Source organism: Ictidomys tridecemlineatus, chromosome 4 (genome assembly GCF_052094955.1).
Source record: "Ictidomys tridecemlineatus isolate mIctTri1 chromosome 4, mIctTri1.hap1, whole genome shotgun sequence".
NCBI lineage: Eukaryota > Metazoa > Chordata > Mammalia > Rodentia > Sciuridae > Ictidomys > Ictidomys tridecemlineatus.
The window spans coordinates 129140111-129165205 of record NC_135480.1 but is presented as its reverse complement, the minus strand read 5'-3'; the positions used below and the strand labels follow the sequence as shown (position 1 = coordinate 129165205).

Below are 25095 nucleotides of genomic sequence, written 5' to 3'. Positions count from 1 at the left end.
TGAGAACATGGAATCTTTGTCTATACCTGGTTCCAATTAACACTATGACCTCTCATTCTATCCATGTTGTTGCAAATTAGAGTATTTCATCCTTTTTTATGTCTGAATAGTATTCATGCAAATATGCCACATTTTCTTTATCCACTGGACCACCAATGGACATCTCAGTTGATTTTATATTTTGGTTGGGTAGGTATCTCCTTGATATAATATTTAATTTCCTTTGGATATATACCAGTAGTAGGATTTTGGTTCATAGGGTAGTTCTATTTTTCAGTTTTTTGAAGAACTCCTATACCATCTTGAATAATGCCTATACTAATTCACATTCCCACCAACAGTGCATTGGGTTCTCTTCTCTGTATCCTCACCAGCACTGTTTTTTAGATAAAGTGAGATGGTATCTCATTGTAGTTTTGATGACCAGTGATATTGAGCATTTTTCACATACCTTTAGGCCATCTGTATATTTTCATTTTTAAGTTTTTGTTGTTGTTGTTGTTGTAGATAGACAGTGTACCTTTATTTTATTTATTTTTATGTGGTATTGAGGATCGAACCCAGTGCCTCACACATACTAGGCAAGCACTCTGCCACTGAGCTAGTCCCAGCCCCAATTTGTATATTTTCTTTAAAGAAATATCGATTCAGGGAAATACAATAGAATGAATTGGACATTACTTTCCTATGTTCATGTATAAATATATGACCAATGTAACTCCACATCACATATGACCAGAAGAATGGGAAGTTGTACTCCATGTACAGTTAATGTCAAAATACATTCACCATGTATAACTAAAAAGAACAAATTTTATAATGAAAATTAATAAAAAATGTAATCAAATCCTCTGCCCATTTTTATTATTTTTATTTATTATTATTATTTTTTTTTGCTATTTAATTCCTTACATATTCTAGGTATTAACCTTTTGTCAAATGAAAAGCTTGCAAATATTTGTCTCCCATTCTCTAGGTCACTCTACCAACTGAGCTATAATATTCCCAGCCCTCTGTCACTTCTTAACTGTTTTATCTACTGTGTAAAAGCTTCTTAGTTTAATATAATCTCATTTATCCAGGTTTGCTTTTATTGCTTATGCTTTTAAAGTCTTATTAAAAAAAAAAAATCTTTGCCTAGCCCAACATCTTGAAGTGTTTTCCTTTAGCAGTTTAATAGTTTGGGATCTTACATTTAGATCCTTGATCCATTTTGAATTGACTTTTGTACATGCTGAGAAGTGGCAAGTTTCATTCATCCATATATATATAATTTATATATCCCCTCCATTTTCCCACCTCCACGTTTTGAAGAGACTGTCATTTCTCCTATGGATACTCTTGGCAACTTTCTTGAAAAACCTGTTGGCTGTAAAGACAGATTAATTTTTGAATTTCTATTCTGTTCTATGTCTCATATGTTTTTATATGCCAGCAACATACAGTTTTGATCACCGTAGTTTTGTAGTATATTTTGAAGTCAGTAGTTTGTAGTATATTTTGACTGGGCTGCCTCAAGCTTTGTTTTGGGATAGAGGTGCTCAGGACTGCTTTGTCTATTCTGGATCTTTCGTGGTTCCACATGCATTTTGGTTTTTTCCCTAGTTCTGTGAAAAACACTGGTATACTGATGGTGAGTACATTGAATCTACACGTTGCTTTGGGTAGTATGGATGTTTTAACAATGTCAGTTCCTCCGGTCTAAAGCATGAGATGTTGTTCCATTGTTTTGTGTGTCCTCTTTCATTTCTTTCTTCACTATAATTTTCATTGTAAAGCACTACAATTTTCATTGTAGAGATCTTTCACTTTCTTGGTCAAATCTGTCATAGTGTTTATTAGTTTTAAAGTTACCATGAACAGCATTACATTTTTTATTTCGCTTTCAACCAATTTGTTACTAGTATATAAAATGCTCCTTTTGCTTCCTTTTCTGGTTCCAGGTACTCAGGGAGTCATAGATTACAATTAAGATATGGCCAAGTCCAAGAACAATACCACATAAAATCAGTCCTAAAAATGGCATGAATAAGCCCCAATCACAAAGATATGAATCTCTTAAGGGTCTCTCACTCACGTCCCACATGGGCGAGGGAAATTATATATATAAAAATTTATATATCTCCTCCATTTTCCCACCACCATGTTTTGAAGAGACTGTCATTTCTCCCATGGATGCTCTTGGCATCTTTCTTGAAAAACCAGTTGGCTGTAAAGATGGATTAAGTTTTGAATTTCTATTCTGTTCTAAGGATGGGCTGGGTACGAAATAAAAGCTACAAAAACTCCAACAATAAATAAAAAAAAAACTATGAAAACAGTACCACAAAATACACGAGACCAGAAATATGTTTTTTTTTTTTTTGGGGGGGGGGCCGCAGTGAAGGGTTAAGACAACCAGAAGGGTATAAAGATGCAGCCCATGCTTGCTTTATTTATAGTGGTACAGATCATTGGGGATTGGTAGGTATAAAGGAGTCTTGTCTTGGTGCTTGATTCTTCTCAGAAAAACAGGAGGGGATAGGCAGGCTGTTTGGCTCTTAGTGAGTCCCACCCATCTGCAGTGCTGTGCTTAACCTGAGATAGAGCGATGCCACATGAACCAGGCATTCTCAAACCAATGGGACTGCTACTGAGTTTCTGATAACAAACTTTCCTGCCTAATGGCTGCAACACTGCTTTTAGTCCACAAATGGCTCCCCACAAGAGCATACCTGAGAACATGCATTTTGCCAAGAAGGACAACTGAAGACTTTGAAGAAGATGCAAGCAAGTAATACCAAGGCCCTGAGTGTACATCCTGAGACTCTGAAGATCCAAGGAGGTTAAGCCCAAGATCCCAAGGAATATCAGCTGCAAGCTCAATAGCCTACAATTTTCCATGCCCTACAAGGTTTCCATCTCTTCCTTTGCTAAGTTCCAATGTTCTTCCTCAGCCACTCTCCTTGAAATGCAACCATTCATTCATTGTTTTGATTCTTATTTGTGAATAAGGCAGGAACCAGACACCTCTATTTGGTCATTCCAAGATCATCTTGGAATGTCACCAGCACCATTTCAACATCCAATAATTCTGTTTTCTTTGATGCATTATTTGTCCTTGTTCTCCCCACTTCCCGCCCCCAAGAGCAGGGGTGGGAATGGATGAAATATTCTAGTCTTCCCCTTGCAAATTACAGACCAATTGCAAATTAAACAAAAATTACTCATTACCGAAATGCAAATCAAAATCACAAGGACATACCTAACAGAATGAACATTTAAAAAAGCAAAACAAAACACACCTTGGGAAATATAGAAACTGATGGCAAAAATAAAAATGATATACCCACTGGGTACAGTGGTGCACAACTGTCATCCCAGCCACTCAGGACACTGAGGTAAGATTTTAAATTCAAGGCCAGCCTGTGCAACTAAGCAAGACCTTATCTCAAAAAAAAAAAAAAAAAAAAAAAAAAAAGGTTGGGGATATAGCCCAGTAGTAGAACACCCCTGATTTCAATGTTCAGAGCTCCTTAAAAAAAAAAAAAAAAGAAGGGAAAAATAAATAAATAAAGGGACAGCCCCTATGGAAAATAATTTAGCAGCTGTCAAAACTAAAAATGGAATTACCATATGACTCAGCAATTTTACTCCTAGGTATATATTCTAAAGAACTGAAAACAAATTCAAACTTGTACAGCAATGTTCACTGAACCATTATTCACAACAGGCAAATTACCGAAGTGCTCTTCAACAGACAAATAAGTAAAATGTGGTAAATACAAATGAAGAAATATAATTCAGCCATGGAATGAAATACATTGTACAATATGGATGGTTCTTGGGAACACACTAAGTGAAAGAAGCCAGACATGAAGATACATATTAATGAACTTTGCAGAGAATATAAATGCAGAGACAAAGCAGTTGCCAGGGACTGGAGTGAGGGGAGAATAGAAGAGTGTGACTGTTTAATGGCTACAGGGTTTCATTTTGGGCGATGAAAAAGTTCTGGATGATAGTGATGATAGAATACTATAAATATACTTAATACCACTTTAAACAGTACCCTTTAAAATAATTATATTGGTAAATTTTATATCATAGGTATTTTACCACAGTTTTTTAAAAAGAAAAAATACAAGCCAAAGGCCCACAGGGGTCATGCCCGTCTTCCTAACCTCACTGCCACAAGGAAGAAGTAGACTACAATGTATGCCTCTTTTGCAGACTGTTTCCCAGAGAACAGGACTCAAAGTCAAGAATAACCTAGTTCCTTCTATAATATTCAACAAGCAGCTGAGTCACAACTTTTCTTAAGACAGGAACAGTTAAGTAGAAAAATGCACTCATCATTTTTCTCCTACTGGGATTAGAGTGTGTTGTAGATTAAGATGTTCACAAATTCTTTTATATTCTTCCCATCAGCAATGGGGTCTCGGACCTCTCCTCTTAAATCTGGACAAGCTAAGACTGCTTGACCATCAGACTATGGGAGAAATGATACTGGGCCCAGGATTTAAAAAGCAGGCAGCTTTCATTTTTCTTAATATCTGCTCTTGAAGCCCAGTCACCATGTTGTACACAAATACAAGCAGCCCTGTAGAAAGGCCCAAAATTGGAGAGAACTTAGATCCTGAGTACACTCCCAGATGAAAGCATGCTTATAAAGCCATGTGAATAACCCCTCTTCCATGTAAATTCTCCATATCTGGGAAAATCACTATATCTATATTCATCAAATCCTACTAAAAATGCTCATTCACAAACAAAATAAGAGATGGGGATATAGCTCAGTGGATAGAGCACTTGTCTAGTATGTGTACAGTCCTGGGTTCACACAGTATTGGCGGATGGGGAGGCTGACTTGCTCCTAAGCCACAACTTAAGGAGTATTTGGTTTTAAAGCATTAGATAATACTCAACAGCAGAAATTCCCTCCCCTCTCTAGCAAGTGTAAGGAGTGAAGAATATGTCTGAATGACTTTTCTTTACAAAAAAAATCTAGTCTGTGAAAGAATCTGACCTTGACTTTCCTATGTACATATATGAATACACCACAATGAATCTCAACATTGTGTACATCCACAAGATTGGGATCCTAATTAGTATAAAGTATATTCCATGTTTATATAAACATATCAAAATAGATTCTACTATGATGAATAATTAAAAAGAACAAATTTAAAAATCTAGACCGAATGCACAATTGATGATTATATGCCCATTAAAGAATCTGGCTCCACATTGACCTTTGGATTTCTGAAGGAAAATTAGTGGCCCTATCCATGCCTATCACAGAGTAAAGCAAGAAAAGAGTGGGCTGTGAGTCTTGACTAGTCATGTTATAATTAGAAGTTAGAAAAACAAACATTAACATGTACAGAGTAGGATAACAAACTGAGGATGTGCTACACCACTGTCCTAGTTCTAGAGGAAATCTCAATTTCATTCCACTCAATTTCACTAAAACAGAAATGTTAGAAAGGGGGTGTTTCTCCTCTACTGCAAAAGATGTTACTCACAAAGAACAGTTCAAAAGGGATACACAAAAGCCACTTTTTCCTGACAATGAAAGGCAGCCCCAGCTGAGAAAATGACTACTGGAAAGAACCAGAAACTCACTCTCACACACCTTAGCCTATGTAACTCAGGTGATTTTTATTCAAAAAATTAAAATTTAAAAACAAAACTATTCTGTGAATCAAGAATGAACAACTCCTCCTGTCTCTCTGTGATTTTTGGTAGAAAACAGTTACTTTAAGACTGCTTCCCTCAACCCTTTCTGTGAATGATCATATATTGATAACTCCCAACAGAATACAAACATGATGGATTTCCCAACTGGAAAGAAGGCAAACTTCCACACCACCAACACATGCCTCTTCCTACAACTACTGCAATTTCTATGACCTTCACTATCTCCTCAGTCCACTCTAACTTTTCCCCACCACTTTAAACCTCTTGTCATAGCACATGAAGCTGGAGCATTAAACAATCAAACAATCATACACATCTCCTTGTGAATAAGTTTCTTCACTTGCTTTCACAGGAGCTCTCTAAATTCTCACCTTCCAGTTACCTATTCATTTGCTTTGCAGTTCTTCCAACCACCTTCTCAGTATGTTCCAATTAATATGTAAGTACATACAACAAACATGTCAAAACCAAACTTACTGATTTACATTATCCCCATGTTTAAACTAAATTCTATTGTTCTTTACTTCATACCTCCACTATTATTAGAAAATCTTATTCTACCTTCAAACAACCCCAAATCTGCTACTTTTAGCATTTCCCAATACTACCACCGCAGCCTAAGCACCTGTGATTTCTCAGCTAGATTATTACCCCTAGCAATCTCCATGTTTTTACAAGGTTTTTCTAGTTCAGTAGTTCTCACTTAGGAATTTGTCAGAAATGCAAATTCTCCCTAATCCTACAAGTAATAATCACAAATGCTAAGAGCAACTCTGCAATCTTTTTTTTTTTAAGAAATGCTGTTGGTTTTTTATTTTTTAATCTTTGTTTCTTATTTATTTATTTGGTGCTAAGGATCAAACCCAGTGCCTCACACATGCAAGGCATGTGTTCAACCACTGAGCTACAACCCCAGTCCCCATCTCTTCAATCTTATTCTCTATACTGCTTTCTCCCAATCACCTTGCCTAACCACCTGAACTCCTGTGTTATACAAATTACTTACTTGTTTCTCTTCTTGGCAAGTTCTTCACACAGATGATGTCTCTATTTAAATGTCACTTTTTGGTTTTGGGTTTTTTTTGGGGGATGGGGGGTACCAGGGATTGAACTCAGAGGCACTCAACCAATGAGCCACAGCCCTATTTTATTGTTTATTTACAGACACGGTCTCACTGAGTTGCTTAGTGCCTTGCTTTTGCTGAGGCTGGCTTTGAACTTGTGATCCTCTTGCCTCAGCCTCCTGAGCCTCTGGATTATAGGCATTTGCTACCATGCCTGGCTAAATATCACCTTCTTAATGTAGCTTTCTCTATTTTATGTAAGAATAACCCCCAACCCCCTTCCTGACCTAGTCTCCTTACTATGCTGAATTTTTCACTAAATTATCTACCATTACCCCTGGCAGGCAATATATGTGTTATTTATTGTCCAACTCTCCACTTCCTATTATGTGAGGCCCATGTGGAACAGAACCTTGTTATAGTTACTGAAACTGGAAAGAATTTAATACATGTTCAATAAAAATGATAACTTTCTGAGGTAATGGATGCCAATGAGAAAAGATAACAGAGAAGTTGAGAAGGACATTTGATGTTACTTAACTGACAATTTCAGAGCAGAAAAGTGAAAATCAAAATAGAACAAAGCACTGAGAGGTGAGAATGAGAAAACACATCCATTGATGGCAAAGGTTAAAGTGGTTTAGAATAAATAAATCACTGGATTAACACAGTTTAAAAAGACTGCAGAACTGAGCCCAGAAAGAATGGCAAGCTATATGTAAGCCCAGGAAAATAGCTGAATATCATGTGCAATACCAGAGAAGGGATGATTTCTAAGTGTAGTTTCCCCCACAGAGTGTCATTGAATATGGCATTCCCTTGAAAAGTGGTCAAATAAAAGATTTGAAAAGGCTGGAGTAACCACTTTCAAACAGACTTCTTTACTGCAGGATTTCTTGTAGCTTTTAACAAGTATAATATTAACCTCTGAGAGAAAGTACAACATACAGGATTTCCTTGCCTTAACCACATCATCTTTTTTGGTTAAATATGTCTATTTTCACTTTTGTCACTAATTGTTATCTATTCTGTTATATTTTGTCACTGATTTACCTATTTACATAGTAATAATGTCTTTCCAAATCCAAAAACCCCTTTTACTACTATAGTTAAACCAAGTTTGAAATCTAAGAATCTGAATACACACAGGCCAACAGTGATTTATGATTGTTCAATATTTGCTACACTTTGTTTAGGATATATCATAAAGGTTCCACTTGGGAAATAAAATCCTGAAATGTTATTTTTACACCAGACCATTCTTTATTCAATTTGTACTAAATAACTCAATGAGAACAATTTAAGCCTACTGTATTTTAAATGTCTGTTTTGTGCTTTTAAGAATTTCAAACATGCTCAACTTAGAATATGTTCACTTCCTGATAAACCTATCATAAGTGGAAAATACCATTAAGCTGAAAATTCATTTAAAACACCTAACCTACCAAACATCACAGCTTACCAACATGGTATACTTGGAGAGTTGGTCTTTTACCCTCATGTTTAAGTGGCTGACTTGGAGGTATGGCTTGCTGCTGCTGCTGCCTCCCCAACATCCCAAATGAGTATCATATCACATATTGCTAGCCTGGGGAAATATCAATATTCAAAATGTGAAGTACAGTTTCTACTTAATATGGATGGCTTTCACACCATCATTAAGTGGGATTTTTACCATTTAACAGATATTTAGATCTAAGGTAAACATATCAGAAACAAAAACTCATGCCTCTGCAACAGCTTAAAGGTACTTTAAGATCTTAAAGAATTATAAAAGAAATCATGAAATCTTACTCAAAGTCAAATTAACTAGCCAGAAACAAAAAAGAGCAGAGCCCAAGTCACATCCCTTCCCAGTAAGCTGCAAATTTCAACACACCATAACATAGTGTATACAACATTGGGAAAACTTGAAAAATTACTAAAAGGAGTGAAGTGTGACAAAATTTGGGGTGAATCTACTTCAAAAGCTTTTAAAAGACAGAGAGAAGACATCTTTATCTTTCTACAAAAGAGGCAAGACAAACCAAGTGTAAAAGCTAGAGATTTATTGTTATTTTGTGATTAATAAATCATCAAATTAGTTATGACACTGTCCCACACTGTATACTGCCATTCACCAATACAAAAGTCTTTAAACCAGACTGAGGCATAAGGCAGAAAGAGTAAAGACACATGAACATTCTTAACCTCCTGTGGTCATGCCTCCACCCTGACCTCTGTACATGTTTTCCTCCTGGGGAAAGTGTCAGAACAGTGCATGGACTGGTGGGCAACCTGGCCTCTTGACTTTTTAATAGCAAGCAACTTACAGAAATAATGGAATTCATCTTGTATTTCCCTTGATTTTATTGGTCTGAACTCATTTTAGGTTATTTTAACATTTTAATTTCCTGAAACTGTACATGAGAGAAATAACGACCTAAGAGAATACTGAACCAGAGTCAGCCAAATATATTACTGACCCTCTAAAAGTTATGTTTTAATTGGTCCTAAAGGAATGTACCACCCCAACAATTTGAGAGTTAGGCAAAGAGAACTTCTTTGGGGAGGGAAGAAAAAGGCTGTAGAACAGCCAAATGTACTCAACATTGTTAAAACGGCTCTTTTTCACCCCAAATAAGACTTCGTGACTACACTATATGCACAGAAATCCTAACAGAATCTTGATTGCCAGTATTATTTAGTTTAGGCTGGCCCAATTCAGGATAGATTCCGTCTCGCCCCCCCTCCCCCATTCCCTTCTCTGAGTCTCTGAAAAGCACAATATTTAACTATTTCTTAATAGAACTATCCAAACACTTCAGAAACAAGTGGCTAACAAATCATTTTAAATTCATGTATTGCCTGTGCATGAAAAAAAAAAAACTGATAAACCCAGAAGATTGTTCTATTTTTATATGGCGATTAAAAGTAACTGAAACATCAACACTTTCAGTGAAAGCAACATTTCAATTACAAATTGTAATGCCTGTTAAACTACTATGGGAGAAGCTGTAAAGACCTAGGCAAATGCATCTTGGGGTATACTAAGGTGCTCCTTCAGTTTGCACAAAGATTAACGTAATTTACAGTCAATCTGTGAATGTTGAGACAATGTTACATTATGCTGTCTGTACAATTAAATGTCCCTAAACAGACAACCAGAATCAGCTTTTCTACCATATTTTTAACAAACCTGACTAACTGGCACTTTTGCTGAGATGTTCATCAAAGATGCTGTAAGATTCTATACAACTAGGAAACACTAAACTTTAAAAGTATTTCCTTATTTTTACTTTTTTGGTTATAGGTATTCTGCTTAGATAACCTATCACAGTATGTTTCTAGAAATGCAGTCCCAAATGTGCATACAGTATTCAAATAAAGCAAAAATTGTCAGTAGTATAAATCTTACAGCATTTTGTTTGCAAAAATACATGCCAAAGTCACAATAAGCAATACTGTACCACAAATTATAGAGCGCAAATGATTTGCTTCTTTTTAATGCTTTTATTCTACATAAATTACTACCATAGGCTAATGTTTAAAAAGCAAATAAAATGGACAGATGCAGGACAAAATCTGTTCACCCAACTATAAAAGGTGATGTTTTTAAAAAATTACAATAAATGCAGAAGTGTTTGATGCATGCAGTAGCCTTAAATGAAAAAGCATTGATTCCCACTGTTCCAAAAAAGAAAAACACAGAAATACCCACACATCTTACCGCACTCCACCTTAAAATGCATCATATTGGGTTTGTTTATAACAACACAGAATTCCAAGAGTCAAAATGAAATAAAGCAGGTATTTTAAAGATTTAAGAGCCGTTATCAAAAATAAATTACATTTTTTCAAGATACAGAAATGCTGCTATGATGGCTGAGAACCCAGTAACCTTTCAATAGCTGCATTGATATCACCTCCCGTTGCTATAAGTGCTTGCAAGTTTGCTTCACGGTTCAAAAATCCCATTGCACTGAGTTGTTCCAGTTGTTGCTGAAATCTGACTTCTGGATTCTGTAGCTGTTAATAAATAAATAAACAAATAAATAAATAAGCAAGCTTACTCAAAGGGAAACCAATCCATGTCACACCTAAATATCTTTACATGCTTTAAAAGCTTTTTAAAAACATATGCTGATCTACTGCACTTTATAAGCACCTGCCTAGCCAATCATCAAGAACGAAAACAACAGTAAGTGCTAGAAGGCTCAGGAGAGAAAAGAAAACACTTATACCACTGTTGGTGGGAATTTGTTATATAAATAATACAACCACTATGATAATGAGTGTGGAGGCTCCTCAAAAAAACTAAAAAAAAAAAAGAACTAACCATATGAGATCCAGCTTAAAAGGAACTAAAGTCAGCATACTTTAGGGATACCTGCACACTCATGGTTAAAGCAACACAATTCATAATAGCCAAATTATAGAATCAGCCGAATGGATAGGTAAAGGAAATATGGTATATGTGAAGTTTTCTGCAGGAAAATGGATCAACTAGAGACCAAAGTCAAAGAGAAAAGTATCGTATGTTCTCCCTCATATGTGGAAGATAGAGAGGGAAAAAAAGAGATGCCATGAAAGTATGAGACCATTAGAATAAAGGGAAAGAAAGGAGTAGGAGGGGGTAAAATTGATCAAATTGTGTTTTTTATGTACATGCAAATATGCACAATGAAACCCACCATTCTGTATAAGTGGGATGCACTAATTTAAAAGAACTCATTATCCAACATTCAACATATTTAAAATTCGTTAGCACTTTATTTTACTCTAGTTTACACTTAATCTTTTCAAATAGATCGTGCAATTTTCCCTTTAAAAAATTGAAGTCCTACAGGCTAAGAATGTAGTTCAGCGAATAGGTATATGCCTAGCAGGCAAAAGGCCCTGGGCTCAATCCCCAGCACCACCCCCAAACAACAAAACAATAAAAAGCAGCAGCATCATAATAAACTTCAACCATTATTTTATAGGCTCATGGGGGATGGGAAAAACATAAAAGCAAATAGTTTAGAACTAGATTATGTGGCTACTTACTACCTGAATAATTTTATAAGCCAGTATTCTCATGTATAAAAACCTGAAGTTCCAATAAGGCTGAGATTCAATTACTTTACTAGCCAATTCCGAAACTTTTAAGTTCATAAACCATATTCCTAATGCTGACAATTCAGCCACATCAAATCTTTTAGAAATGAACTAAAACAAAAAACATAAATATCCAAACAATCCTAGTCTACCTGGTAATTGAGAGACTGCTCAGCTGATATAAAGATTAATTCTGTCCAATAACCAAATCTTTTATTTGTATTAATTCCATGAAAACTTATGAGTACCACCATAAGCTAGAAACTATGCAAGGTATCAAGAATACAAACATGATCTGGGTGCAGCGATACATGCCTGTAATCTCAGCAGCTCAGAAGGCTGAGGCAAGACAAAGGTTAAATTCAAAGCCAGTCTCAGAAACTTAGTGAGGTCCTAAGGAACTTAACAAGACCCTGTCTCAAAAAATTAATAAAAGGCTGTGGATGTTTCTAAGTGGTTAAGAACCGCTGGTTTCAATCACTAGTACCAAAACGCACGCACACACATACACACACAAGATAATAACACCCTCCTTTGTTTATCAAGGCTTGAAATTAGCATCTAACAGAACTTTTTTTAAATAAAAATTTATTTTTTTAGTTTTAGGTGGATATATTTTATTTTTTATGGGGTGCTGAGGATCGAACTCAGTGCCTCACATGTGCTAGGTGAGCACTCTACCACTTGAGCCACAACCCCAGCTCCTGCATCTAACAGTTCTTGAGACACTTTTTTCCATGCTGAAGTATGGAGGCAACCTATCAAAATAGATTTGAACTGGCAATCATCTTTGTTTAATGGCGCATTCTTAGTAAAGCCAATGTTTACAGATATAACAACATTTCTGAGAGGTAGGGTATTCATGTTCATGTTCATAAGTTACACAGGAGGTGATGTTATGGTTTAGGTTTGAGACAGGCTTTTTCCAAGTAAAAATAAAGACTACACTACAACTATCCAGGGAGTTCTGAGGATAATTAAGCTTCTATTCCTCCTGACAAAATTTTGTAAAACAAATAAGGCACTGGATTAAAACATTCTTCCCAAGAATTAACAATGCTTCCTTTAGCAAATGATACAGCACTAAAGTTGACAATTTCTATAATGCTTAATTTTAGATTCAAGATTCTTAAAATTGTGTTCTTCATTAGTCAAAATACTTTTTTCCTCCTTTTTATTTTTAGAAATTCCTAAATTTCTAATATTAAAGAAGGCAAAACTTGAAGAAAAAGAAACTGTTACCTGAGGATTTACTCCAGCAAGAGCCTGCAGCATTTGTTGAATAAATTGCTGATGTCCAGGTTCAGTGGTTCCCGATGTGGGGCTTGTGTTTTCACTAGGTGTAGTACTAGACCCATTAGTTCCTGAAGAGCCTCCAGTGTTTCCTAAAGCCCCCAGGTTAGGAGTAAACCTAGAGAAAGCACAAATTCATTACAAACCTAAGGACTTGTAAAACTAGACTATAGAACAGGTAGAGAATCACACACTTTTTAACTTATTATTAGTTGCCTTCTTAAAAATAAGCATTTATAACTTGAAATTTTTCACTAAAAATAATCTCACTCAAAAATATCAGAAATGACATTAACTGTGAAATTTTGAGAGAAAACAACCATTATGCACTTTCATAATCTTTCCCAAATAAGCCTACCCTGGGATGAGGCCGGGGGCTTCCGTTGCTAATGTTTGTAAACCCTGCTGAATCTGTAACAAGGCCTGCATTGCTCTGGGGTTTGACATTGCTGACAGAGTATCAGGATTCTGCATCTAAGGAACAATGAAAGAAAATAAGTAGTTACAAGGGAATTAACATCAGTGTCGGTGATTTTCACATCTTTTCTCTCCTGTGTTTCTTGAGAAAAATCTAAAACCTTACTCCCAGAATATGATAATACATAATTTATTTCCCCTAAACAAAACACAAGTCCTCCTCTTTGACAGCAAATCCAGTATGCAAATCATTATTTGACTTCCTCCCAAGTTCATCATGAAAGACATTTGCATAATGGAAGACAATCAGGAGTGACTCTGGAAGCCACAACTATTCCCCTTCTCCAACAGAAGAAAAATGTATTATTTCTAAGAGAGGGCCTCCAAATGCACAACATGGTAATATGGTGAAAGCCACTTATTCCTCCTGACCAAGTTGTATCTGTTGCTAATGTAACAATTTACCAATAATGTACACTCTAAAACAATAATTCCAAAACTCAAGTTAATACTTGTGTCCTGAATTCAGCTTTTCCACCTCCAGATATTCACCACCTGACCAAAAAATAGGCATACGTCATTACAATAGACCAAGAACACCAACTAACCTCTGCTAAGGAATGACAGGCCTGAGAATCATTTTCATAATAAATAAAGCCCTAGAACTACCAGTTTCAAAACACCAAAACTGACTTTTCAATTATCTTTTTAAATAATAAAATACCATGGCAATCTCAGTACTTTTTTAATAATAAAATCTTCCTTATATGACAACACTTACAATTTTAATTTTACAAAATTCCAGGTTTGAGGAAATGAGATTTATCTCTTAGAAAACAGGCTTTCTACTAATTTATAAGAAATTAAACATTACAAAGAATCCAATCTATACAACAGAATAGGGTAGCTTTTCCTGTGACTTGAGATTAAAACCATAAAGTATATCATATGACACAGAGTAGCACTTCAAAGTTAGTAAAGTGAAAGGAAATGATTTATAGTATTAACAAAGCATTCAAAATCCTAAATCCTCAAAAGCAAAGGGGAAAAAAAGTAGCTCTTTCCTCAGAATTAACATTAAAGAAACACAAGCAAAAGGTCAGCAGTAAAATGGGGCTCAGGTAGGATCAAGCTGAATTCTCTACAAATTGGCAGGATTATCATATTCTATTCTATATTTTGCTATCAGCCAAAGAGGAGCAAGGAAAATGTTCAACAACAAACTTTTTCAAGCAAATCATTACCGAAGATAGCTAGCATCTTTTCTTACTCACTTGTTGGAGGAAAGTTGGGAGTTGTTGTCTCATTTGCTCTTGAAGCTGAGGATTTCCAGCAAATAGGGGATTATTCAGCATCATCTATGGGGCAAGTGTTCAAACAATTTTAACTGGAAATATCTGAAACAAGTAATGCACCTTGTTTAATATTCTATCTTCCCCTAAGTGCCTAAGCTGGCATTTTAAAGAGAGGAAGGTAGAACATAAATAAAAAAGAAGGGAAAATACTGTCCACAACAAGGACCTGGGGGAGAAGGGGACATAGCATCATCTCTCTCATATACATGGTTTGCTTAGAAACCGAGATGCACAAGTGGTTAAGCACAGAGAAAAATCCAGATCTGGAACTGCTATTTCTACCTGTCTACTACAAAACAGTTAATATTATGTCTGGAAAAATAACACCACAAAACAGCAACCAACTTGCCAGAGAAATGGAGCTGCTAGGTGAAAATCAGCCAAAACTAGCACCAACAGTCCTCTGGGAAAACTGTTAAAATGCTTTAAGACCTGAAAGATGTAAATCCATTAGAGAACACCAAGATTAGTATCTGGATTTTACCTCACTACCACCAGAGAAAATAAAAGTGGCATTATCTCCTAACCTTCAACAGAGGTTAAGAATTTTAAGTCAGGGCCAATATTAACATGATGTGGGATACTTGAAACTTAATATTACAATACACTAACAGCAAAAGCAGGAACTAATAAATTAGTATAGTTTTGAAAAAGACAAATTTTACATCATTTTGTATAAGTGTGACGTCAACTAACAATGATTTACTGATAGCCTATTTACCTGTCCAAAATCTAGGGAGGAAATGATCCTTTTTCTCTAGTGCAGCTAACCATATTGAAGAGCAATTACATGTAATGATAGAAGTAAAGAGAATTCCTCTCCCTCTTCTAATTCATCCATTGTTGCAAAATGGATCATTTAATTTCAACACAATAATCAATGAAGGAATACGACAATGATTTATGGACATAAAGTATTCATTTCAAGGTGATCAATAAGTTCACAGAAAATAAAATACCTACTTGAGGTCAACAAACCTGCTTCTTTATTGCTTCAGTCAGATACTTCTTTATTATGAACATATTAATGAGATTACCACATTTACTTTTTGAGATTTATGTCATCTAAACTAATCTAGAAAAAAGCATGCCATTTTAATTCTTTCTCAGAAAATCATTTTATTTGATTAGGAAATTTCTCCTAATTTACCTGACTTTATATCATAGTTATTACAGTTTTTATACTTATAAGATTGCTTTTTGAATATTTAAAAAATCAAAAGTGAATATAGAAACTACAAATGTTAATCTTCTGATAAACCAGAGTGCATTGTGAACTTTTCTCAATTGTCTATAGTAAAAGGCATCCATTCCTAGCTATTCTTTTCAACATTTACTTTAGAGTAAAACAGTATATCAAAGTACTCAAGTACTTTATAAATACAAAATTATGGTTATAATAGCTAGGAATGTGCTTTTTAAGGTCAAATTCCAAAAACAAGATGCACATCCAGTGTTGTTCATTAGCCATTTATATGCAAATTTTTTAAAATAAAAATTCTTTAAAAATTGGTCTATATTTCCAATTACACAAAATTTTTAATGGCAGAATGTATTATACTGCAAAAACATATACTATATACTCCTATTAATAGAGATCTAGAGTTTAAAATTAAGAGATAAAGAAAGTTTTTTAAAATTAAAATTAAAAAAAGTATTTAAAATTCCTAGGATTCTATAAAAGTGTCCCCCTGGCCCTCACCTTTCTTTTTTGGTACTGGGGATTGAACCCTGAGGTGCTCTATAACTGAGCTACATCCTGTCTTTTTCATTTTTTGAGGCAGGATTTCACTATGTTGCCCAGGCCAGGCATGAACTTGTGATCCTCCTGCCTCAGTCTCCCAAGTTCTGGGATTACAGGCATGCACCACCATATCTGATTACAAAAGCCTTTTTTTTAAAATTTGTCCTTTTTAGATATACATGACAGTATGAATGTAAAAAAAAGCAGGGGAGCATTTTTAATAAACAGCAAACATAAATTACAGATAAGCAAGGCTCATTTCACATTCTTCATGGTTCAGTGTCGCCAAATTTGGCAGTATATCACAATCAGAGGACTCAAGAAGGTTAAAAAAAGGAGGAGGAAAGATGCAATCTAATTCTGTCAAAATTTCTAAGGATTTCTAAGCATTTTTTTAGAAGAAGAACTGATCTTGTTCTTTATAAGACCTGATAGATGTAAATCCATTAGAGAACACCAAGATTAGCATCAGTATTTTTTTTTTTAAAGAAGAACTGATGATCCAAATGATCCTGAATAGCTTAGCCAGTGTTGAGATCCACTATTTTTCTTAATTTTAGTCTCTTCAGAAAAACAAACTGGAAAACAAATAATTCAATAGAAGACCTGTGTACCAATTTAGGAGATGTGGGGGACAGTGTTCTCATAAATTCCTCTCTGCTTTTAATAAAAGATTTTAGTTGTTCCACAAGTGCAATGTTTAGCATGGCTATTTCAATCTGGGCAGTCTAATACATAAGTCTTTCAACTGTATTGATACTATTCTTAATAGCTTTTAAAAGGTTCACATTTCACAGAAAAGTATAACTTTGAGAGGGTAAATCCAAAACATTTTATAGTCATTTCCTAACTCAAATACAAAAAGTAAGCCTGCACATCTTTCTAGTGAATGAATGGCAGACTTTCTAGTCAATGAGGCAGAGATGAAACTGTTTCAATTATATGAAATATTAATTTAGCACACAAAAAAACAAAACTATCCAAAAAGTTGGAGTTTACCTACATTTCTAATGTGTTAAGCTAGCACACACAATACAAATATACCAAAATCAAAAGTACTAGATTAAGTTATGTTAGTTTTACCTGAAGTTATTTTTAATACAATTTAAAAACTCACCTGAGCAGCAAGATCTGGATTCTGGCTTAGTGACTGCATCATACTTCTCATGTAGGGAGCAGACAACATGTTTTGCATAAGCTGTGGGTTTTCAGTTATTTGTTGCAATAAGCTCTGCATTCCTGGTGTATTGAACATACTAGCTGAAGGTTTAAAAAAAAAAGACATTTTATTAAGAAAAACTTACATAAACAAAATTAAAGCATTAAAATATACCATACCCTGTGCTTAAATTTTAGCGACTGCAGCTGTACACAGGAGTTCTTCCTTAACAACAGATTCACTTTACACAGATTCAAAATATTAAGTGGAAATTTTCAGAAATAACACACATAAGTTTTAAGCTGCAAACTGTTTTAAGTTATGATGAAATCTCATGCTGTCCTGCTCCACCCCTTTTTGTCAAGTACATCCATATGTATCTGTTACCCATCCACTTTGTCACTTAGTAGCTAAACATTGAAGTACTGCAATGCTTGTGTTCAAAGTAACCCTTATTTTTCTCAATAATGATTTCAAAGCACAAGAGTTGTGTTGCTGGAAATTCAGAGATGTCATTAAGTATGTTTCCTTTAAATGAAAAGGTGAAAGCTTATTAAAAGGAGAAAAAAGATATGATGAGGCTACTAAGATTTACAGTAAGAAACAAATCCTGTAAAATTGTAAAGGAAAAAGTAATTCAGGCCAGTTTTGCTGTTGCCCCTCAGAATACAGAAGTTTGACTACAAAAATTATGGTCACAGCTCATGTTAAGTGCTTAGTAGATGGGAAAGGCATTAAATTTGTGTACATATGTTTTAGGGGGAAAAAACAGCACATAGGAACTGGTACTCTGCAGTTTTAGGTATCTACTGGAAATCTTGTAATGTATGCCTCTCAGGTAAGTGGGGACTACTATATACCTCATATGTACCTACTAAACTAAGAAAGAATTTTAAAACTAAGATTTCCAAAAATACATGACCAACATATACCAGTAAAAGAGGACTTGTGATTTTAAGATTCTGGTTGCATTTATAATAAATTCCTTATCTAAGCAGTGCTAGCTTCTAAAGTCAACTTCAGGCAAAAATTAGATATGGTCAAATTACTGTTGAAAACTACCATAAGTTAAAAAGTCTCGATTTAAGTTTTCCTCCAGGATTGCAGAAGATCACTTAATTAAGAATCCTATTAGGCACTCAATGTGCTCATACATTGAAAAAAGAAGCCTCCATCCCATTTTCTTTGGGAAGTGGCACATTTCACTGAGTGAAACAGCAGGCATATTTAACACTTAAGAGATGTTATTTGAGCCAGTAACTAAAGAGCAGTTATTTCAAGCCAAATTATCTAGATTCAAATCCAACCTAACTACTATGCAATCTTGGACAGTAACTTCTTCATATTTCTGTTTCCCCTTCTGTAAAATAGAGAAAATACTGTTTATAGGGTGGTTGTGACAAATTAGTTAATGTATAAAATGCTTGTTATAATTATTCTTACTTTTCTTCTCTTTTTGACTGAGAGCTACAGTTGAATTTCTGTGAAAACTCTACTATTTAGGCAATTTTTCTTTAAAAACTAATTAATTTGTTTAACTTGTACCCTGCCCCTGACTTTCAATTGCTGACTATACACACTCAAACTCAAAAGGTATTTGTGGGAGACCAACCTCGCCCCAACTGAGTTAACTCCCCCTTCTGGGTGATGAGGTATCAGGCAGCAGCCATGCTGCTAGACTGCCCGGCCCTTCTAGGGTTCCAGTAACAGTGTCTTCCTGTAGAGGCGTGTCTCTCCACAACCCCAGGGACCTAATCACCTCACCTGTCTTTGCAACCCCGCCCCACTTGACCTTCACTGGACAGGACTTTCCCCAGAATTTAGAGTTCCCCAATAAAAGCCCACTCCAAAGCGTGCTCACCAGCTCTTGCTAGCCTCTATTGTAGATCCTCGCTTCCTAGCTTAGGGAGCCTGAGATAGAGGGCAGAGGAGCCATCCCTAGTGCTTGGTTTAAAGGTACACTGTGCGTCTGTGTTTTATTTCTAACTCCCTGAGAATTTCCCCTGAGTGATTTAACAGTTTATCACCCAATATTCTAAAACTTATTATGTCAACTCATTAGCTTTGTCATTTTCTGCCATCTAATGTACTTTTATCAGGCATAATACACTGGACTCTTCCCTTTGACTTTCTAATTTATATAATACTGTTTATAATAATTTGTTTTTCCTATTTTCTCAAGTTGGAAGCATCAATTTAGTTTTTCCATATCCTAGAATCCAAGAAGTATTCTAAGGTTGGCAAACTACAGCCTGCACAGCAAATTTGGCACACAACCTATTTTTCTATAGCCCATAAGGTAAAAATTGTTTTTACATTTTCAAATGGTTGGGGGGGGTGATCTAATGAAGATAAATATTTTGTGACATGTGAAAAGTATCTGAAATTCAAATTTTAGTGTCTGTAAATCCTATTTTATTGGAACAGTCATGCTGACTTGGTTATTATCTATGGGCACACTTTTGTACTACAAAAGCAGAGTTGGAATACTTGCCACAGAGTACAGCACTATCACTGCTCCATATTGCTGCTCAGTGTGCCACAAACAAGAGTCAGTCAGTTATAATTCATGTCATATGAAATTGCTGTAGAATCTTTTTTTTTTTTTTTACTACCAGGGCATACCAATCATATCAAAAGAAAATAAGCGGGGTGTGGTGGGTAGACTACAAATGAGACGGCAAAACACTGTGTTTATTATGAAATGACATTGAAGGCTACAACATACACAGAGATTGCCACACTAAGCACTAATCACAATATTCTCTACTCACAAGAAAGCAATAGTGAGGAAAAATATCAAAATTTAAATATCTTATCACAGCTTAATTTCCTCACGAAAATAAGGCTGGAACCAGAGCTAAGTTTCCAAGTGGCTTATTTATTGGCCAATTAAGGAAAGTCATCTACCAACAGTGATTAATTAGCAAACTTAATTAAATTTTAATTGTAGCAGCCAAATAAATCTTAACTTAAGTCAACTAACCTTCTGGGAGAACAGTCTTTTCTCAAAGAGTTAAAGACATTGAGCACAACAACAATATGCAATTTAAAACAACATAAATGATTCTGAGTGATATTCCATGGTTACTGATGAGTCAACAGATGTTACTGATACTACTTAGATCTATAGTATTTGAGAAGTCAATGCTAAGTTTGAAGTGACTGAAAATTTGGTTTCATATAAAAAATCTGCATGGAACAACTGAAGTGAGACTATTTTCAAAGCTGAGAAAATATTAGCACTTTAGAACAACCTGAAGTAGATGTATTATATAAGATGGTGATAAACATACATATAAGGGTTGAGTTGGATCAATCTACAAAGCTTATAAAAATAACAAGGTAGTTAACAACTATGGTTATTCATTATTTTATTCATCAGCAGATAATCTGCAAAATATTTTAGTCTGTGATGTTATTGAACCAAATGGAGTATCCATGATGAACACCATTTACTCTTAATAGTCAATCCCATAAATTTTTGTTAGAAATAGTTCAATATCCTGACATGCCCAAATACAGTGGCTTCACAGAGATAAAGTTTCATGACTCAGATTAAAATTTTTCTAAATGAGAACCACAACAAAACCAACATCATTAAACATTTAGAAACTTTAAAAATTAGTTTTTTTCTAGAGAGTTGGTAATTTATCATTTACATGTGAAACTCACACTGCAGTCAAGTCATTCTGACACCTAAAACTGTTTGAATCACAAGGAAAGTCAAACTTTTTTTTGTGTGTGTGTGCTATCAAAAACTGCAACAAGGAGGTGGGGTTGTGGCTCAGAGGTAAAGTGCTTGCCTAGCATGCGTGAGGCGCTGGGTTTGATTCTCAGCACCACATTAAAAAATAAATTAATTAAAAGCATATTACAAAAACTGCAACAAGATCTCCCTTCCCACAAATTTGCAGATTTATTTTTGAGTTCATATTACCAGTAGCACTTTCAGCTCCAACCCAAGTGTAAAGGAACTTTTACATTTTAAAATTCACTGAACTGTGTGATTGAGGAAATACTACTTTAAATTTGAAGTGATTCATCTACAATGCAATGGCATGCTAAAGCCAAAGAATCTAGCAAAACTTCTACACATGCCTATCCCAACTGATAAATAAGCTATTAAAACCATAATTTTGAAATAAATTCATATTTTAAATGAAATAAAAGTCTCATTACCTGTCAGTATTAACTGGTGAACATTTACAATTTTGGTTTAAAAAAAAAAAAAAACCACTGTGAACTCCAATTAAACAAAATGGTATCCTCTAAAAGTTCATTCCTCTCATTAGGAGATATGTATGAGAAAAACACTGTACTTAATTATTTTTATATTTTTATTTGCACCAATAAAAAAAATCTGTGGAATTTTGTTCTTCCATGATGTTAATAGTCTTAATTTTTGCCTCTTGGCATGCAAAACCTCAAGTATTATCTGAGCCTTTACATGAAAAGTTTGCTAGTTCTTCACTTTCTACATTATTAAATTTTTATAGGAAAAAGAGTCAAGAATTTTGACTGTTATATGCATATATGTATTCATACATATAATACACATGTCAAAATTTAAAGAGTTGAGTTAGAATCATAATAGTGATCTACATGCTGACACCTGGACAGGCTGGCAGAATAAACTCATTTTTCTTATTTATTTTAATTTGATGGGAGCACCAACATAAAATGTTAGAGCACCAAGTCATTAAATTAAAAATCTCAGTAAAAGTTGCAAAACTGATTTTTTGTATGTCAACACCCTGCTATTAAAAACTCTAACAGCCTACTGGTCAGGATATTTGATTAAATCTTTGTTCTGTCTGTTCTACATAGCATTTAAAGTAGGAACAAAGCATCTCTCTCAAAAGAACTGTTAATAAGAATTAAATAAGTAAGCAGAATACAGGATTCTTTCTTTTTCTTGATTTAAAAATGGTTACTGGGCTGGAGTTTCGGCTCAGTGATAGAGCACTTGTCTGGCATGTGTGAGGCATTGGATTCAATTCTCAACACCACATATAAATAAATAAATGGGTAGATAGGTAGATACATAAAGTTCATCAATAACTAAAAAGAAATTTTAAAAAATAAAAATGGTATTACTTAAAGCCAGGCACAGTGGCTCATGCCTATAATCCCAGCTATTTGGGAGGCTGAGGCAGGAGGATAGCTAATTTGAGGCCTGGCAACTTAGTGAGACCAGACTCAAAATAAGGGATGAGGATGTAGCTCAGCATCCCTGGTCAATCCTAGGATCAACACACACATACAAAGTTGTACTTCAATTTTCATAAAACCTATACTATTATCCAGAAACCTCAGGATATCCACTGGGTTCTATAAAAGAACATATACCACTGTGATCATCAATTACTCTCCTCATTCTGATTCTTCCCTCAGTTTTTAAAATGTTCCTCACCTAGAATATTATTTTTCCACTTCCTCTGCCAAAACAAAAGTATTTTTTAAAATATATCTAGGTCTGCTCATATAAGAGAAGTGCTACTATACTTCCATTTCTTCTATTTATATGCCAAGTATACAGTTAAGAGAAGTACCCCCAAAAGCCTATGTCTTAGAGGATTAGTTCCCAGCCTATGGTGCTAGGAGAGGCAGCAAAAACTTTAAAAGGTGAGGCCAGAGGAAAGATCACTGAGGCTGTGCACTTGAAGGGGACATTAGACCCTATTCCCTACTCTCTTTCTTCTTTTGCTCTCCTAGCTACCATAAAGTGATCAGCTTCCTTTGTCACTCCTTCCTGCCTTAATGTACTACCTCTCCACAGGACCAAAAGCAATGGGCCAAGTGACCATGGAGAGAAACCTCTGGAACCATAAACCAAAATAAATCTTCCTTCTTTTAAATTGATCTATCTCAGGTACACAATACAGTAACACAAAGCTACTAAAGGACTAATCCTGTCACTGTGGCTAATGATCACAGACCAAATTCACAAAAAACACTAACATCTGAATTTTAACTATATGGATGGTTTTTTTGTTTGTTTGTTTTCTTGTAGTTGTAGATGGACAGAATGAGTGCCTTTATTGTATTTTTTATTTTTTTTAGTTGCAGATGGACACAATATCTTTTTATTTAGTTGCAATTGGACACAATACCTTTATTTTATTTATTTAATTTTATGTGATACTGAGGATTGAACCCAGCACCTCCCACGTGCTAGGCGAGTGTTTTACCACTGAGCCATAACCCTAGCCCCTATTTATTTATTTTTCTGTGGTGCTGAGGATTGAACCCAGTGCCTCATGCATACTAAGCAAGTTCTCTGCCACTGAGCTACAGCCCCAGCCCATATGAATAGTTTTTAAAAGGCATCCATTTGTTGAGTCTAACCTAAAGAAAAGTGAACAAAAGTAAATCCCTTATCCACTCATACATCATAATCTCTAGGACCTTTACACAAACACAGATCTTAAAACCTTCCCACCCCTGAAAAATTAAATGCCCCACAAGGTCTGGGGTTAAGACCTGAAAATCTAATTTTTACCAAATATGGGTACAATACCTGTTAAGACTGCTAAAGATTGATCTAGAAAACAAAACCAGATTAAATCGAAGAAACGTGCTCTAGGAATACAACACAGATAATTATGTGTTCCCTCTGCACTTCAGTTTATCTACTATTGAAATGATACTACCATCCACTTTTCTCAACACTCTTATGAGCATGTGAAGACACAAAACTGCCTCTGGAAATCTTCAATAGCCCTTTCTACCACAATGCACACAAATGATTGACCATAACATATATAAAGCTTCCTTTAGAAAACAAAAGTTTGAGCAGTATGCAGATTCCTGGGAAAGCTGGGAATGGATCCACCATTTGACCCAGCTATTGCCCTTCTTGGACTATTCCCTGAGGACCTTAAAAGAGCGCTCTATACGGATACGGCCACATCAATGATTATAGCAGCACAATTCACAATAGCTAGACTGTGGAACCAACCTAGATGCCCTTCAATAGATGAGTGGATAAAAAAATTGTGGCAGCTATACACAATGGAGTATTATGCAGCACTAAGAAACGACAAAATCATAAAATTTGCAGGGAAATGCATGGCATTAGAACAGATTATGCTAAGTGAAGCTAGCCTAGCCCTAAAAAACAAATGTCAAATGTCTTCTTTGATATAAAGAGAGCCACTAAGAATAGAACAGAAAGGAAGAGCATGAGGAAAAGACTAACAGTAAACTAAGACGAATGGGGGGAGAGAAAGGAAGAGAGAAGGGAAAACATATGGAAATGGTAGGAGACCTTCAGTGATACACAAAATTATAAGAGGT

General features: G+C 35.1%; 1 protein-coding gene across 1 annotated transcript in view; it reads right to left on the bottom strand.

Annotated features, from left to right (window-relative positions):
* Positions 1–8777: 8777 nt before the first annotated feature.
* The window catches only part of Ubqln1 (ubiquilin 1), a 45449-nt gene continuing 29131 nt past the window's right edge, over positions 8778–25095 (bottom strand). The window contains exons 7-11 of the mRNA XM_005340911.4: positions 17752–17894; positions 14810–14893; positions 13477–13592; positions 13068–13236; positions 8778–10754 (exon numbers count right to left, since the gene is read on the bottom strand). Coding sequence (XP_005340968.2) covers positions 10602–10754; positions 13068–13236; positions 13477–13592; positions 14810–14893; positions 17752–17894 — 665 coding nt within the window. The 3' untranslated portion in view covers positions 8778–10601. The remainder of the gene's footprint in view (positions 10755–13067; positions 13237–13476; positions 13593–14809; positions 14894–17751; positions 17895–25095) is intronic.